Below are 18,481 nucleotides of genomic sequence, written 5' to 3'. Positions count from 1 at the left end.
TTGCAAACCTCTACTACCTAAAACACTAAATTATTACTCTCATCGCCTAGTTGTCAAGAGTGAAATGTCCTTTACCAGTCATCCAAAAGCTCTTTTCTAATGCTCCTGCAAAGTGTTTCCCCAGTGACGACAGCTTGGGAGGTGGAAGGCTGCTGAGTTTCCATTGAGGACACTTCAGGCGGCCGTGGTGGGATGACCTCGAACAACTCTGGGCCTTGAGGGCCCGGCTACAGACTGCAGCATCTCGGCGTGGGCCGGGGCCGGCTGGCCCAACTGGCTGTGTGGCACTAGCAACGGCACTGACTGAGTGGGTGTTGAGGCAGCAGGCATGCTGTCGTCTTGAGAGAGGACAGCAGACGCCTCTCCCCATGGAGCCAAGGTCGCTCTTCTGGAACTGTGTCTCAGCACTGGTACAGAGGGCAGGAGTGACGTGACGCTATGAAAGCCCCTGTCAACAATGGGCCCCAAATCCAAGATGGCAGTCGTCTGAGCTTCCATGGCAGCAGTGTGAGCTGTCACCTAAAGCTCCATCATGGTGGGCCCCTCTGTCGAGTTCATGGAGCTGACCACTCACTCCCTGTTGGACAGAATGGTCTCCACGCTCTGCGCGAAGCCGTGACATAAGTTGGAGCTGGACTCCTCCAAGCCCTGAGCCATTGTACTTAAGCTCCCTGGCAGGCTGCCCAGCGTACCTTACATTTCCTGGTGTATGCCCATTAGCCTTCATCGGTAGCCTGAGCCCTCGCCAGCATCTGACTCCTCTGCAGCAGAGCTGGTACATGATCTCGCTCCTTCATCGAGCTGGCACCTATGGCATCCTATCCCCCTGCCCGAGCTCTTACACGCTTGTGGCTGGTGATTCACCATGTGAAGACCCTTCCTCTAACGTACCCCCTGAAGTACGCACGGTGTCAGCTTCTGAACTGGTGCTTGTTATTCTCCTGTTCGAGTAACGATGCATCTCCAGGAAGTCTGGCCTCCCTTACCTGAAGTGGCACAGGGACATTGACATTTTCAGCACCTGAAATGAAAGAGAGGGACATGTGTTAGCTTTTAGTATGAAGTGAGAACAGAGAACCATGAGAGCAACTGCAGTTTGTCATGCAGAGTGTGTAGGATGAGATAGAAGTAAGAAGAGAAAAAGAGGATAAGGTTGTGAAGAAACTCTACATGGCATCTCCTTCAGTGTTACCACTCGCCACGTCCATGACGCTCCCCTGCCTGGGATGATCAGCATGTCTTCTTCCTCAGGGAAGTGGGGTCTCCTCCAGTCGCCCCCTCCTGCTGTATGTTGTGCACGACCTTTTCCTGCAAGAAAGAAGGAAGTGTCTCAGTGACAGCCTTGTGAGGTGTTTTGTGAATATGCCTGTCGTAGTCGAATAGTTGGTGTGTTGTGTGTAAGACGTGAGGTGTGGGGAAGTGAAGGCTGCAATAGTGGCAAGAGTAGGAGGTGCAGAGTGTGTGAGTAGGTGGCGAAGGAAGTGGAGTGAAGTGTGGTGCAGTGATTGTAAGACAGTGAGGGGAAGCGGGGGAGCGGAGTATTGTGAGTAGTGAGGCTAAAGTGGTGGAGGTGTGAGCAGAGAGTAGTTGGTGTGAGGTAAGATTCTTACCTTGACAACTCTGGTGATGTCATTGAATTTTTTTCTGCATTGCAGCCATGTCCTGGGAGCTGAGCTCCTGGCATTGACCTCCTCAACGACCTCTTCCCACTGGGGGCAGAGATGTTACCAGGAGAGCTTTCTGCCCGCCCCCCCACCGAGGGGAACAGGATTTCCCTCGTCCCATCGACAACCTGGACCAAGGCCTCCAAAGCTGCATCCAAGAAGCCTGAGTGCCCTCTCGGTACCCCTTCCAGCCATTTTAGCCTTTTCACAATGTTTCCCTGCTGTCTGCTGCCAGAGTGCACCTCCCCTTTAAGAGGTGCTGGCTCCTTTTAAATGGCATCAGTCAAGTTCAATTTCCACCCCCCCCACTCCCCCCCCCACAAGCAGGTGAGCAGCCAATAAGCAGCACGGGTAATAATGAGCTGACATACACAGAATTCCGATTGCCATTTTAGGACAGAACTGGTCAGAGCATGGGCTGTGCACACTTCAATCAGTTGTACTGACGATACAGCACAAGGGGACCCCAAAAAGATGTTTTTAATAATGGTTGTGGGACTAGGAGGAGCAGGAGTAAACAAAAGTAATCAAGGCTGCTGCCACCCTCCCTCATCCCCCTACCCCCGTCTCCCCCACCCGCCCTTCCCCCCCAACACCGCCCATGATCGCGCACATCCCCCTTTGACGTAGTAAAACATCCCAAGGCAGGGGTGCTTTCAAACAAAATTTGACACCGAGCCAAATTTGACACCGAGCCACATAAGGAGATATTAGGACAGATGACCAAAAGCTTGGTCAAAGGAGTAGGTTTTAAGGAGCGTCTTAAAGGAGGAGAGAGAGGTAGAGAGGCGGAGAGGTTTAGGGAGGGAATTCCAGACCTTAGGGCCTTGGCAGCTGAAGGCACGGCCGCCAATGGTGGAGCGATTAAAATTGGGGATGCACAAGAGGCAAGAATTGGAGGGATGCAGAGATTTCGGAGTGTTGTAGGGCTGGAGGAGGTTACAATGATAGGGAAGGATGAGGCCATGGAGAGATTTGAAAACAAGGATGAGAATTTTAAAATCAAGGTGTTCCCGGACCGGGAGCCAATGTAGGTCAGCCAGCAGCTAGAGCCCTGACTTCCCGATCAATATCCACTGAGCCCTTTGAAAAGTGCTGTGTGTGTAGAGTCCGCAGAACCGGTCTCCAGCAAGTCAGCGACTTCAGGAGAGGAAGAGGAAAAACTTTGGAGAAGGAAACTGTGGAGTTTCCTAACTGTTATTTTTTCTTTTGTGATTTATTTCTTCTTTCCCTTTGTGTTCAGTCTTGGTGGTTACCTGCACGATATGCTCACACCCTTCACCTTCTACTTCTCAATTCAGAAAAAAGGCAAATGCCTTATTGTCCTGAAACATTTACCTCGTCCTATATTTCAGGTGGAAGCTGTGCTTGGTTACAGCGTGATTTGACTTTGTTCATCTTCTTGCTGTTTCTTTCCCTTTAGGGAAGGCGAGGTAGACGAGGCCCCTCGGGAATTCCGGGCCCCCCCGGACCGTCTGTAAGTACACTAATTTTTCTCTCTTTCATTTTGTTTTGTGCCTATTGTCTTTTTTACCTCTGGAGCCCGAGTTTGAAGCCGGCACAGGCTGAAGGGATAGAAAGGTGAAGGGGTGCTGAACGAACCCAGTAGAAACAAGGCCAGAACATGACACGGCTTATAATAACAACAATATAGCATCCTTTAATGTTGAAAAATGCCCCACGGCACTTCACAGAGGAGGGAGAGGAACAAGAATTTTTGAAGGATCTCGGAAGTGAGGAGAAGTGACCAAAAGCTTGGTTGAAGAGAAGGCTTTGAAGAAGGCCTTTAAAGGTGGGTAAGAAGTTAGGGAGGTGGGTGGGTCAGTGGAGAGAGTTCCTGAGAACAGGCCTGAGATAGCTAAGATTTTTGTTAGGCAAGGGTATTTAGGGTTACGGAACCAAGGCGGGTAGATGGAGTTAAGGTCAGCCATGATCTAATTGAATGACGGAACAGGCTCAAGGGGCTGAATGGCCTACTCCTGTTCCTACGTTCCATCACCAATAGTGGAGCAAAGGGAAGGGATGCACAGGAGGCCATAATCAGAGGACTACATGACACAGGCTGAAGAAGTTTGCAGAGGTAGGATGGGGCGAAGGTATGGAGGGATTTGTAAATGAATATGAGGATTTTAAATCCAACATGTTTGGGGCTAGAGAGACACTGTAGGTCTGTGAGGACTCGGGTGATGGACAAATGAGGATTAGTATGGGTCAGGGTATGAGGGGTGGACTTTTGGACAATTTGGAGTTAGCAAAAGGTGGAAGTTGAGGGCTGCCAAGAAAGGGGCGATGGTTGTGATCTGATGTTATTGAACTCAATGTTGAGTCCGGAAGGTTGTAAAGTGCCTAATCGAAGGATGAGGTGCTATTCCTCGAGCTTCTGTAAGCTCTAGTTTATTAGAGGCACAAAACAGAGACAACTACATAGTAGTATGTTGTTTTATCACTCTCCTGTGACTCTAACTGTTGTTGGATGACATGAACTTAGAAAGATCACTTATTCCTTGAGGCCATGGCATGATTTACGCAATGAAACTCAAAGCCCCTCTGTCTGATTTCCTAACTCACACAGGTGAGAGTCCTCAGTTAAACCAGGGACCAGGGCTTCTGGTTGGTGATGTTCAGAATGGTTATTCGGTTCTGTGTCAGCATTAAAGTGAAAGGGAGGGGGTCGCCTGCAGCTTGTCTCCTTGTGCTGCAAATAACACACAACTCTCTGAAAGATGCCAGCTGTATTCAGGATCCTGTTACACATCCACGATCCTTATCTTGAGATTTCTTAGTTCCTCAGAACAGCTGCACAGCGGTATTTGTGATCAGACTTTCACTATTCCCAACTCCCCGGTACAACTTGTGTGCCTATAAAACAAGATTTAATGTGGAAGCCTTGCAAACAAAAAAAATGAAATCAGGATGCAGCAAAATCTAAAGGTTTAGAGAGGCCTTTTAGTTATATTCGTATTATAGCAGTGAGACGTAGGGGTTACAGTTGCAAATTAGCCCTCTGCCCCCCAGATTCCTGATTTGCACTCCCATCATGTGAAGCTCTGTGTCAGAAGTGTTCATCTGTAAAATCTATCCCACAATATACGCGGGTACAGTTAGGAATGAGCTTTCTCTCCCAGTAGCCAGTTGGTAAGTGCATAGCCTAGTGCACTATACATACCAGAAAAGTCCTCGGTTCAATCGCTGGTACGTGCTGAGTTAGCTGACCTCAGACAGGATAACAATCGGCTGCTACATTGGCCTCAACATCCCTGGGCTAGGGAGGGGGGAAATGATTAGTCTGAAAAGGTGGTGGAAGCAGATTCAATAGTAACTTTCAAAAGGGAATTGAATATATATTTAAAGAGGAAAAATGTGCAGGGCTATGTGGGAAGAGCGGGGGAATGGGACTAATTGGATAGCTGTTTCAACGAGCTGGCACAGGCATGATGGGCTGAAAGGCCTACTTGTGTGATGTATGATTCTGTGATTCAAACGTCCCACTACTGATCGCCATCCCGGGGGCGGAGGGTGGGGGAGGGGGTCCTTGCTGGAAACCTCGGACGAGGTGAGGAATGGCATGCCTGCGATGGCATCTTCAGATGAATAGCCTGCTGAGACTCCCTGTCTACTGTCACACATGGTCACTTGGCCAAGGTACCAGAAGGCATCTCCTGCCTGTGGGGTTGGCTTCCGGGATAAATCAGTGTCTGCAGGAAAAAAAAGGGGCAGAACATTTGTTTTCTTTGTGCACCTCTGCATTTTACATTTTCCCAATCTCGCTGGGTGATGTATTTTTAAAAATGTATTGCAAGATCCGCTTGAGTTTGTTAACTCTAAGTTACGATACATGCCGCACGCTCAAAAAATTCCAGCCTTAAAAAATTGAATGCGAGAGGGTTCATTACTTTTGTAAGTCCTCATTAAATTATAAATCATTTTAATTATTTAGTATCCATTCGCATTATTAAATCTGTCCTTTTCTCCCCCAACATTTTTCAAAGGCGACTGGGTTCTCTTTTAATTACAGCCTGCTGTGAATGAAGCAGGAGCCTGAATGGATGATATCTCAGAAGACATTGCAACCTCATTCTTTTAGTTACTGACACACTAAAAGTGCCCTCAGGGTCAGTGAAGTTCCACCACTAGATTTTTTAATGACATTTTATATCATGTAGTTGAGAAAAGGTCTTTCTTTTGTTTTTGCGGCTTCATTTCTTTCTCTCTCTTTCTCTCCGCAAACACAGTAAAGGCTAGAAATGCGTAGCTGGTCAGTCAGCAGCTGCAAGAGAGAAAGACCAGGAATTTCTTCAGAGCTTCTCTCTTTCCATGTAAACGGGGTTTCCGCCGCACTTCCGGCGAAGTTACAGCAAGGGAGAGTGGGAGCAGCTCTGAGGAAATTCCCAGCCACAGGTACAGTTCTGGTATGACCCGTCACCAGGACTGACCTGTGCAGTAGCACGTTTCATCCTCAATGTAGTTTTGAACATTGCTGGATTGCATGGCTCTTCTGCTGACCTTAATGAAGGCTTACAGCTAGAAAAGTGCCCTTTAAACAACTGCGCATGGAAGTGTGCATGAATGCGCATACAATCTTGTATTTCAGTGGGCGGTCTTGTACTTCAATGGACAATCTTGTATTTCAGTGGGAAATCTTGTACATCAATGGACAATCTTGTACATCAATGGACAATCTTGTTTGTTCAATGGACAATCTTGTACTTCAGTAAACACTCTTGTATTTCAATGGACAATCTTGTACATCAATGGACAATCTTGTACTTCAATGGACAATCTTGTACTTCAATGGACAATCTTGTACTTCAATGGACAACCTTGTACAGCAATGGACAATCTTGTACTTCTATGGACAATCTTGTTTGTTCAATGGACAATCTTGTATTTCTGTGGACAATCTTGTACTGCAGTGGGCAATCTTGCATTTCAATGGAAAATCTTGTTTGTTCAATGGACAATCTTGTACTTCAATGGGCAGTCTTGTTTGTTCAATGGGCAATCTTGTACTTCTATGGACAATTTTGTACTTCAGCAGGCAATCTTAATTGTTCAATGGACAACCTTGTTCATCTATGGACAATCTAGTACTTCAGTGGACAATCCTGTACTTCAATGGACAATCTTGTTTGTTCAATGGACAATCTTGTACTTCAGTGGGCAATCTTGAACTTCAATGGACAACCTTGTACTGCAATGGACAACCTTGTACTTCAGTGGACAATCTTGTACTTCAATGGGCAATCTTGTTTGTTCAATGGGTAATCTTGTACTTCAATGGACAATCTTGTTTGTTCAATGGGCAATCTTGTACTTCATTGGACAATCTTATACTCCATTGGACAATCTTGTACTTCAGTGGACAATCTTGTACTTCAAGGGACAATCTTCTTTGTTCAGTGGACAATCTTATACGTCATTGGACAATCTTGTACTTCAATCAACAATCTTGTACTTTGACATTGCTTTTGCCTTTTGCTCTGAATCCTCTCCGCAGTGTAAAGTGTAGAGTTTAGATCAATCTTCTTGTTATATCCATTGCTATGGCAGATTCCTTCACAGTGGGACGTATTGCTACATTTTATTCTCTCATCAGTGAGCCTTTTTTAGAGAATGCATGAACTACACAAGCTACTAATGCAACATCTCCTAAGGTTCTTTTATATAAATCAATGGAACAGAAGGGTTGACTCCGTGATTGGGAGCTCCCAGTGAGGTCAGGAAATCACAGGCCTGGAGCCTCTTAATTTAAATGGATGCATCATGGAATGCAGGCGGTCTAATTGGAACTTTATCAGCCACTGTTTGATCAGGAAATACTGAAACTAATATGAAACTTGTACACTGACTGACGATGCCCATGTTTAGATCTTTAATGCGTGCCCAGGTGACCATGGAGCACAACCATGTGATGTCCCTAAACCTCTCCGCCTCTCTGCCTCTCTCTCCTCCTTTAAGACGCCCCCTAAAACCTACCACTTTGACCAAGCTTTTGGTCACCTGTCCTAATATCTCCTTGTGTGGCTTGGTTTTGTTTGATAACACTTCTGTGAAGTGCCTTGGGAGGTTTTACTACACTAGAGGCACTCTATAAATGCAAGTTGTTGTTGTTGTCTGCTGGTTCGCTGGAAGCTTTTTGTGAATGGTCGGCTCTGCAGGGGACAGAGTGTATCATTCATCATTCATCCATGTCCCAGATATTGACTCTTGGTTTGAGCAGACCATCCACCATGTTATTCGTGGTCCCCTCCTTTCAGTGCAGTGCTTGTGTTAGTTGGGTGGGCTTGGACTTTGCCCTCTGCCATCGCTCTGTACAAAAACAGAACATCTACTGAGGTAAAGTTACATTCATAAATTCACCCCATTTATTTTAGTTGTCAGATCCACAGAAGCCTCCGAACTTAACTTCACACTTCTCATTTCCTCACACGTTTGGTTGACTTTACTCAGCCGCAAGGGCTAAGAGCTATCAAGAACTGCTCCTAAAAAGTCCTGGACTGAGCATTACATCTGTTTAAAGAACTTGTAATATACACTCCCACAACATTACTGTTACGTGGAATATTTTGCATTTCATGCAGACTTTCGTTTAGCTAAAAAGACCTCACCAAAATGTAATTATGCGTACCTGAAAGTTCTGTACTTTCCTTTTTGTTTTTCTCCTCTCTTTACACCACACACCACTCTGCAGCCCTTGGTGGCACTCCGCTAGTGTTGCTTCATAACTCGTCCTTCTGAGGTGCGCACTGATGACGCTGGTTGACTTTGCTTCTGATTTTCGCCCTTTGATTGTCAGCTGTCATCGTCTTTCCCTCACGCAACACATCTATGAACACCGTGACACAGTGAGGACAATTTGCGAATGTGCGCTCCCGGACAGAGCCTCATCCACATCTGGAAATCACGATGCTGTCCTCGCAATCTTCCATCCATTCATTTCAATGGACAAAAAATCATGGCGAGCGTGGCTATGGCTCCCCGATAGGTGCTTCCGACAGGCCAGGCTTCCTGCCAACGGCGTGATTTCATAAAATCTACACCTGTCACTCAACTCTGTCCATTTAAACCTTTTCTTACACATCATCTTTATCTAAAAAGAAAAGAAAGACTTGCATATATACAGCGCCTTTCACAACCTCAAAATGCCCCAAAGCGCGTCACAGCCAATGAAGTACTTTGAAATATAGTCACTGTTGTAATGTAGGAAATGCGGCAGCCAATTTGCGCACAGCAAGATCCCACACACAGCACTGTGATAATGACTAGATAATCTGTTTTATAGTGATATTGGCTGAGGGATAAATATTGGCCAGGACACCGGGGAGAACTAGGTTGATTCCGGGTATGGAAGGGTTGTCTTATGAGGAAAGATTGAACAGGTTGGGCCTATACTCATTGGAGTTTAGAAGAATGAGAGGAGATCTTATTGAAACATACAAGATTCTGAGCGGGTAGATGCTGGAGGATGTTACCCCTCATGGGGGAATCTAAAACTAGGGGGCATAGTCTCAGAATAAGGGGTCGCCCGTTTAAGATGGAAATGAGGAGGAATTTCTTCTCCCAGAGGGTCGTGAATCCTTGGAATTCTTTACCCCAAAAAGCTGTGGAGGCTGAGTCATTGAATACATTCAAGGGTGAGTTAGACAAATTTTTGATCAGCAAGGGAGTCAAAGGATATGGGGAAAGGGCGGGAAAGTGGAGTTGAGATAAAAATCAGATCAGTCATGATCTCATTAAATGGCAGAGCAGGCTCGAGGGGCCTAATGGCCTACTCCTGCTCCTATCTCTTATGGTCTTATGGTAACTCCCCTGCTCTTCTTCGAGATAGTGCCATGGTATCTTTTACGTCTACATGAGAGGGCAGACGGGGCCTTGGTTTAACGTCTCATCTGAAAGACGGCATCTCCGATAGTGCAGCACTCCCTCAGTACTGCACAGGAGTGTCAGCCTAGATTTTCTGCTCAAGTCTCTGGAGAGGGAATCAAACCCACAACCTTCTGACTCAGAGACGAGAGTGCTACACCACTGAACCGCGGCTGACCCCAAATCTATCTTTACTTAGGATTCAGCAACTTGCCTCTATTACCATGTATTGCGTGTCACTGAAACAGCCAGCTGTAGGAGAGTTAACTACTTAAAGAGAAAAAGAATAGTCAAAATAAGGATATCTGACATCTGGTTTATTAATTTTGCAGGGTCCTGTTGGGCCTCCTGGATTTCAAGGTTCTCCTGGAAAACTCGGACTTCAGGCAAGTTTTCCGAGTTAACACTTCCATTAACATAGCAGGCTAAAGTATTTAATACGTACACATTAAGGATCCATACACTAATCTTTACACAGCAGAATTTCAAGGCTTTGCTATTGTTTCTCTGCATATATTTTACAATCTGACAGACTAAGTTTTCTGCAGCAATTACATTTCGTTATGCTTGTGATATTTCCGTAATCTCCTCCATCCCCACAACCCTCCGAGAACTCTGTATTCCTCCATCTCTGGCCTCTTGTTCTTCCCCCCCACCTTACTTCACTCCACCATTGGTGAACTTGCCGTCAGCTATCTAGGCCCTAAGCTCTGGGATTACCTCCTAAACCTCTCCATCTCTCTACCTCTCATCCTTTTAGGCCCTCCTTAAAACCTACCTCTTTGATCAAGCTTTTGGTCACCTGTCCAAATGTCTCCTTCTTTGGCTCGGAATCTATCTTTGTCTTATTAAGCTCCTGTGAAGCGCCTTGGGATGTTTTACTACATTAAAGGCACTTTATAAATGCAAGCTGTTTTTCTTATTCAATACTTGTCTAATTATTCAGTATCAAATGAAATTTAGGGGCTAGTTCACCCTTCAAATAGCCTGGAACAGTAAATTTATGGTCCCATTACGGCCAGACAGAAAGTGGGCCACTGCCTATGTTCCAGTTTTCATTTCTCACTCTTAGGGGGTGAAATTAAAGTGTGTTGTTCATGATTTGTCAAGCACAGGATACAATCAAACATGCAAATTGGCATGTGCGTGCCTCCCGGCTTACGTTGCATTAATGGTGCACCCACCCCCCGAAGGTGTTATTAAACCACTGGAAAAAGTTGGGAGATGTTCAACACAGAGCATTGTAAAGAGACACCCAACTGTTTCAGTCCTTGCATGTTGGAGGAACAAGACAAGAAAAGGAGGTCAAGAGAACTCCAAGGACAGAGGAAAAGGGCCAACAAGATGCAGTACTGCACCAGGCAGGCTTTCTACCACTGGTAACAGAGCCAACTTGACCTCACTAAGGAGTAATGTATGAAGAGGCTGGGCCTCACCAAGAAAAACAGGCCTGCAACCAATGGAGAAACACTAGGACCACGCTGCTAGTAAGCATTGACAGTGACCACATCATTGAACTCTTTTGCCCACGGCTCCTTCCAGGCAACTGAAGGAGATTTGACAAGAATTATCCAGTTGAGGTTCCCCACTGCATTAGCCACATCACCGAGGCCCTGTTTTGACAGGCTGATGAATACATTAAAATCAACGTTATCATGCATTCTCAGCCAGAGAGGCTGATAGAGTTTTCAAACGATGTGGCATTCCTGCCATCGACTGTGCTTACTCAAAAGCTGTGCGGCAAGGCACTGTAGTTATTTTCTAACTTGAAAGAATTTAATTTGACGTGCAACACTACAGTCTTTAACCAGAAAGAAAGTAATAATCTTTCATACAACCTTTTTCTAGCGAGTACAACTCAGGACAAAGAATTGATCAAGTTCTTTGTCTTGGGAGAAAAAGAAGGTTCCTCTCCTACACGTCTTGTCCTGACGTCACTTGTGGTTCTCCTCAAAACCTTTGTAGAATGGGGTCTTCTATATGGTTTACTTTCAAATTTGCTGTTTGATCATCATACGTTATACGGGTTGACTTAAACGCCAAAGAATCTCCTTATCAGTTTGTAGGGCTTACTTCCTTATCTCTGCAACTGTCAGCATTGTTTCTTCTTATCAGTTATTCAGATTTTATAGCTTACGAAGGCTCCCTTCAGTCTTGCTGACACGTACGTTTCTCTCTCCAAGTATCCTGGATAATAAATAAAGACCATCATGCATCCAGATTTTGGTCAAGCTGACAGATCTGTGTTCTTTTACCGAGAAATCGAGGATTTTGAGTCTGTCATTTTAGTGTTTAAAACAAGTATCAAAAGTCCATAATGAAAAGTCCAAAATCCTTCAACCTCTCATAGTGTTCTTCAAAAAGTATAGCACTCAATGATCACCCAAACAGTCAACGACCACAGCCAAATCATACATGTGAATATTTGATTTCCAGGAAAAATCTCATATCTTTAGGGACATAGTTACTCCACGGTGAGTGATTTCTGAGTTGAATGACTGGCTCATTGGAGGTATGGATTACCCACCCGACAATGCTACACAACACCTGTACTCTCTATCAAACTACCTATGATGAAGCACATTTGAGAGGCATTAACCTCATCAAGTGGACAATTGATATGCTCAAACAACAATTCTAATGTTTGGATCACATTGGGGTGCTCTACAATATATCGCAGAAATGGTTAGCAGAATGGTTGCGGTGTGATGTATCTTCACAGTGGAGCTGTGGAAAGAGGCATCTGCACGTTTGTGGAAGATGAGCAGCAACCAGTCATGCCACGGAAGGACGATAAGGCAGATGCAGAATGTGATAATGAGCAGCTAGCAAAAACTCAACAGCCAGGACAGGAAGGAGCATGTGTTCCCTAGGCCCTGACTGAATAGCACTTTCCTCAACATCTACCTTTATGTATAATTTTTTAAAATTCATTCTCGGGATATGGGCATCGGTGGTAAAGCCAGAATTTATTGCCCATCCCTAGTTGCCCTTGAGACGGTGATGGTGGGCTTCCTTCTTGAACCGCTGCAGTCCATATGGCGAAGGTACTCCAACAATGCTATTCGGTAGGGAGTTCCAGATCAATGGTGATCCCGGGATGTTGATGGCGGGAAGTGGCCTGGACCCCCAAATATAATCACAAGTTTTTTCCATTAGAGGCCTGGACTAATAATCTAGAGAACGTGAGTTCAAATCCCACCTAAACCATGTCTCCATTCAGTCGTCTTTCCTCTGATGAAAGCAATTTAAATTCTCTGAATCTCTCTTCAGAATTTAGAGCCCAACGTCCCCTAATCCATGCCACTCTTCTCTAAAATCTTCAATGTCATTTTGAAGATGGTGTGTGGAAAACTGCCCACAATATTCCAAATATGGTCTTATGGGCACTGAATTTTCACAGGGGTTGTCTCAATTTCCTGCTGCACTTCCGGTGGGAGTTGGTGGAACCTCACCCCGGAGAAACAGTCGTTTCCAGCTGTTTCTCCAGGGTTCTGCTGATCTCCCGCTAAAGTTATGGCAGGAGACCGGGAGAAGCCCCATTGAAATTCAGGACCGGAGGGCTTATACAACATGTTTTCATAGAATCATAGAATCTTGCAGCACAGAAGGAGGCCATTCAGCCCATCGTGCCTGTGCCGGCTCTTTGAAAGAGGTATCTAATTTTCTCCCCTTCAAGTATATAAGCAGTTCCCTTTTGAAAGTTATTATTGAATCTGTTTCCACCACCCTTTCAGGCAGAGCAGTCCAGATCGTAATAACACGCTGATTAAAAAATTTCTCCTCATCTCCCCCCTGGCTTTTTTGCCAATTATCTTAAATCTGTGTCCTCTGGTTACCGACCCTCCTGCCAGTGTAAATAGTTTCTCCTTATTTACTCTATCAAAACCCTTCATGATTTTCAACGCCTCTGTTAAATCTCCCCTTAACCTTCTCTGCTTTAAAGTTATAATCTATTTCAGTTTATAATCTAATATGCTTAAGATGTCTTGCAGTTTTTGATAAACTGGTTGATCAAGGTTCATGTTGACAAGTTACTTTTAGTGATGTGGCAATAACCACATCCAAATCCTTTTTTCTTCTCTGTAGGGTTTGCCTGGTGAAACAGGTTTCAATGGGAAGTCTGGGACCCCAGGACCTCCGGTGAGTATTCTCCTATCACACTGTTTTCATTTCTTTGATTAACTATAATATTTAATATCAAGTAATATGTATGTTAGAGGTATTAGGGACGCTCAGAGCTGTAGTACCACTTTTCTCCACAAGGCATACGACATGGCTCCAACCAGTGGCCGTCACTCAGCTTCCATGTATGGTTCACAGCAGCAGCTCGTGCATTGGGATCAACCATAACCCAGGCAACTGACTCCACTGACAAATTAGAGGAAGGTAACTGGTGATCCAGCCATCCTTAAATACAGAGGTATTCCCATCCTTTTTTTTATTCGCTCATGGAATGTGGGCGTCGCTGGCAAGGCTAGAATTTATTACCCATCCCTAATTATCCTTGAGAAGGTGGTGATGAGCCGCCTTCTTGAACCGCTGCAGTCCGTGTGGCGAAGGTTCTCCCAGAGTGCTGTTAGGTAGGGAGTGCCAGGATTTTGACCCAGCGACAATGAAGGAACAGCGATATATTTCCAAGTCGGGATGGTGTGTGAAGCCTACACAGGCAGATCAGTTGGAAGAATCTTCATCCTGTAAGTTCAATGACAGTGAAGATGCTGTAGAACCTAGAACCATCTGCTGTTAATTGCTTTAAGGTTGCAGCCAAGCAGGCCTCCAGCTGTCTTGACCCTGCCTTGCCATTAGTACGTGCAGTCAAGGTAGTGAGGTAGACTTCTGCACTCATCTTGCTCTAATAATCATTTGTAGGTTCTTCATGTACTTGATTAAAAATTCAGACCTGTAATTAATCCTTCAGAGGTTCTAGGAGGACTCCCGGTGCTGACTTATTTCCCACTGGCAGCTGTGGTCTAATTTGATAATGAAATGGAGCTGAATGTTTAATTTGGTGCTTGAAGATGAGTGTGAAGAAATGGAGATTGCTTCTGCTGTGTAATACAAAAAAACTCCTTCCCACATCCAACTCATTCCTCATTTCTTAATGTAATGGTTAAATTATAGATGTTGGTGTAAGATATATCTATTGTATGTTGAAAATGTTGAGTGAGTTGCAATACTTCATCTCAAGGTACATTGAAAACTCCCATGTCAGACCTCACCAGTGGGAAAACCCATTGGCCCAGAATTTCCTGGAACTTTTTGGCGTAACTACGACTTAAGAGCCGTATTGTGAATTTTTTCCCAAGAAAATGCGCATCTAACTGATTTACGCCGGTTTTACGTTGAAACATCGGTACAGGCGAATTTCCTCGATCGTATGCAGCACTTACGAGATACATCTGCTGATTCCCTCTGCCGCTCATTTACATAACCCAGACCCCATACAAAAGATCAGCTCACGCGAGTTTCCTGCTTTTCCGCCAATAATGCGCTATAGATTTACGCCCAAAATTTAGGCACAGCATGGCCCGAAGTCACCTAATATTGGCTCAACTGAGACCTCCGGAGGTTGGTCGCGATCTTCTTTGCAATATTTTCCAAATTTATCCTACTGAGACCCGCACTACACTTAACCAAAGTGCCGTCAGTCACAGTGCACCCGAAATTCCCTATTGTGAAGGTCATTCCAGTTGGTTAGCCCTTCTGAATTATGGGGGGTGTGGAGGTCCAAAGAATTGCGTTTGTTTAATATCAGTTTTCGTATTCCAGTTTAGGCAAATGAGCTCTGCAGGAAATTTGAGCATAAATCCCCATCAGCAAGATCAGCGCAGAAACTGATGTAAATTTCAGTGTAATATCTGTGTATGTACAATCCAGGAAATCCTGGGCCAATGTGTCACTGTTTAACAGCAGTACCACTTGTGCCTTATAATTGGCACTGTAAATGGCCAGTTCCCATTATATGCATGTTATGATGTAGTCAGGTGGTTCTCGCAACAGTTGAAAGTGAGAGCCATGGGAGGAGATTTTAACCTAATTCGCCCATCGGGAAACTGATGAGACCGGGTGTAACGCTGGTTTTACGCCCCACCCGATTTTACTCTCCATTAAGAGCAATATTGGGCCGACGTTCCACCTGATCCTGTGGGTTTCCCTCCTGATGTGTTAGGTTCAAATAAGCCCCAGTTGTTTTCCAATCTCCCTGCACTCCCTCACACTGGCCACTTGGCGGCTCTGCAAAAACCACATCAGCACAAGCAGGAAAACTGGGAAGCGGAACTCACTTTGTGCCTCTCCAGTGCACGCGAGATATGTGGAACATTCCCAAGCCCCATAGCCAACCCAAATTGTCTCCTTACCCCCCTCAAATTTGGCTCGTACAAAGATTATATGTGACCTCCCCAGTAATATTCATCGACCCCCCCTCAACCTTCCCCTCCCACACCGCCCGAGAGAGACATGTAACCCTGGCAATTTTCAACCTCATCGAATCTACGGCTGGAAATCCAACAACGAGAGTTCTCCGAGAATGGATATGATGTTCTCCGCCCTGTATATGGCTCAAACTAACCCGGCCAACATTGTTTTTTCCACCTCCTCCACACTTAAAATACCTGAAGAAACAGATCCTCTGGTGTATTTTGCCCCAGCAATTTTCCAAATAGGTTAAAGCTCCATTTGTCTATCCGAGAGCCAAGGAAATGTTTGCGAGCTTGAACACGGTCTGAAGTACCAACACAGCATCGATGACTTTGGTCCGACCCACTTCCTGCCCCGAAGATTATGGAACGCCACATATATACAGAGGAAATTAACTCACTTAGGCAGCTACCCACAATCTCCTCCCTCCAACTCAGATGGAAATTCTCAGCTCTTGGAGGGACAGGACCCTCTGCCTTTTCCTCCCCGCCCCCCTCCAATTCCGACCTCTTGCGCATCTCCAATTTTCATCGCTCCACCATTGGCGGCCATGCCTTCAGCTGTCTCGGCACTAAGCTTTGGAATTCCCTCCCTAAACCTCTCCGCCTCTCTACACCTCTCTCTCCTCCTTTCAGACTCTCCTTAAAAACTGCCTCTTTGACCAACCTGTCCTAATGTCTCCTCTTGTGGCTCGTTGTCAAATTTTGTTTGATGACGCTATGGTGAAGAGTCTTGAGACGTTTTACTATGTTAAAGGCGCTTTATAAATGCAAGTAGTTGTTGTAGTGCTCAGCGGGGACAGGGCAGACACTTCCCATTGAGATGAAAATTAAGTGCTCCCACAAAGGTAAGCCAGCCCTCTGCAGCCCCTTCCCCCATGGTGAGGTGAAATTCCAGGCCACAGAAAGAGCAGGGCACCTCCCTGCCCACAATTCACTTTGACCCTGCCCCCATTTGAGATGAAAATGCACGACCCTTAGAGGCAAAGGCAATTCAATTCTCTACTTCCTCCCCCTCCCCTTCTTCAGATAAAAAAAATCACTGGAAACCCCCTCCCCTCGCTGAGCTGAAAATCCAGGACCTGGAGAAGGACCACAGTTCATTGCAACCCCACCTGCTCCCCAGCTTAGATGAAACCCCTCTACTCCACCTTGTCCCTCCTGTTGCCCCCTCATTTCCCTCCCCTCCCCTCCACCTCTCTCCCCCTTAGTCCCCCTTACCCCTCCCCAACTTAATAGAATCATAGAATAATACAGCACTGAATGAGGCCATTCAGCCCATTGTGCCTGTGTCGGCTCATCGAAAGATCTATCCAATTAGTCCCACTCCCCTACTCTTTCCCGATAGCCCTGCAAATTTTTCTTCTTTGAGTTTTTATCCAATTCCCTTATGAGAATTGAATCGAGTTATCCCCCACCACCTACCCTGTTTGACCTGAATACTGCCCTTGATCTTCACTCCCTGCCATGGGATATTGATTCATATTCTTAAAAAATGAAAAAGAATTCTGTTTGTCACAGGGTTCTGTTTTATGTGCAATACCTAGAATCACTGATGTACTGGTTTTCCTACTGGTATAAATTGTGTTGTGTGATCATTTTCTCAGCATTGTTTATTGTATTCAGCGTTATATACAGTGATAAATACGCAGTTTATATGCAATTTTAAATTCATTAAGAAAATCTGTTAGTGAATAAAAATCATTAAATAAATAACGTGATTCACACTGATAGTTAATCAGTTCTAATACTGTATTTGTGGTGTATTTTTAAGGCTAAAAGCAGAACAAATAAAGTTAAAACTCATTGCTTATATTTATAAGAGTATTTTTTTTATAATTGAGAAATCTAATTGGAGGGTCTCTGCCCATAGTGCAGGACTCTACCAAGGTTCAAAAGCGTAAGAGAGAAGTCCAGATGAATCAGGAAATCGCAGTGAAGTGACATCAAGCTTAATAAGAACATAAGAAATAGGAGCAGGAATAGGCCATTAGGTCCCTCGAGCCTGCTCTGCCATTCAATAAGATCATGGCTGATCTTCTACCTCAACTCCACTTTCCCGCCTGTTCCCCATATCCCTTGATTCCCTTGGTGTCCAAAAATCTAGCGATCTCAATTTTGAATATACTCAATGACTGAACCTGCACAGCCCTCTGGGGTAGGGAATTCCAAAGGTTCACAACCCTCTGAGTGAAGAAATGTCTCCTCATCTCAGTCCTAAATGGCCGACCGCTTATCCTGAGACTATGACCCCTGATTCTAGATGCTCCTGCCGGGGAAACAGCCTCTCAGCATCTACCCTGTCAAGTCTTCTCAAAATTTTATACATTTCAATACATCACATCTCACTCTTCTAAACTCCAGAGAATATAGGCCCATACTACTCAACCTCTCCTCATGGGACAACCCTCTCAACCCAAGAATCAATCTAGTGAACTTTCGTTGCACCACCTCTAAGGCAAGCTTGAGTTTGAAAAGCCCGTAGCTTGGAGGTGAAAGGGGAGATGGAGATTTATTAATTAATTTATTAAT

General features: G+C 45.1%; 1 protein-coding gene across 1 annotated transcript in view; it reads left to right on the top strand.

Annotated features, from left to right (window-relative positions):
* The first annotated feature begins 12,565 nt into the window (after positions 1–12,565).
* Positions 12,566–18,481, top strand: part of LOC137321559 (collagen alpha-1(XIX) chain-like) — a 151,567-nt gene continuing 145,651 nt past the window's right edge. The window contains exons 1-2 of the mRNA XM_067983956.1: positions 12,566–12,574; positions 13,617–13,670. Of these exons, the coding sequence (XP_067840057.1) occupies positions 12,566–12,574; positions 13,617–13,670 (63 nt within the window). The remainder of the gene's footprint in view (positions 12,575–13,616; positions 13,671–18,481) is intronic.

Source organism: Heptranchias perlo, chromosome 5 (assembly GCF_035084215.1).
Source record: "Heptranchias perlo isolate sHepPer1 chromosome 5, sHepPer1.hap1, whole genome shotgun sequence".
Taxonomy (NCBI): domain Eukaryota; kingdom Metazoa; phylum Chordata; class Chondrichthyes; order Hexanchiformes; family Hexanchidae; genus Heptranchias; species Heptranchias perlo.
Note: the sequence above shows the minus strand (reverse complement) of the source record. Positions and strands in the feature narration are given on the sequence as shown.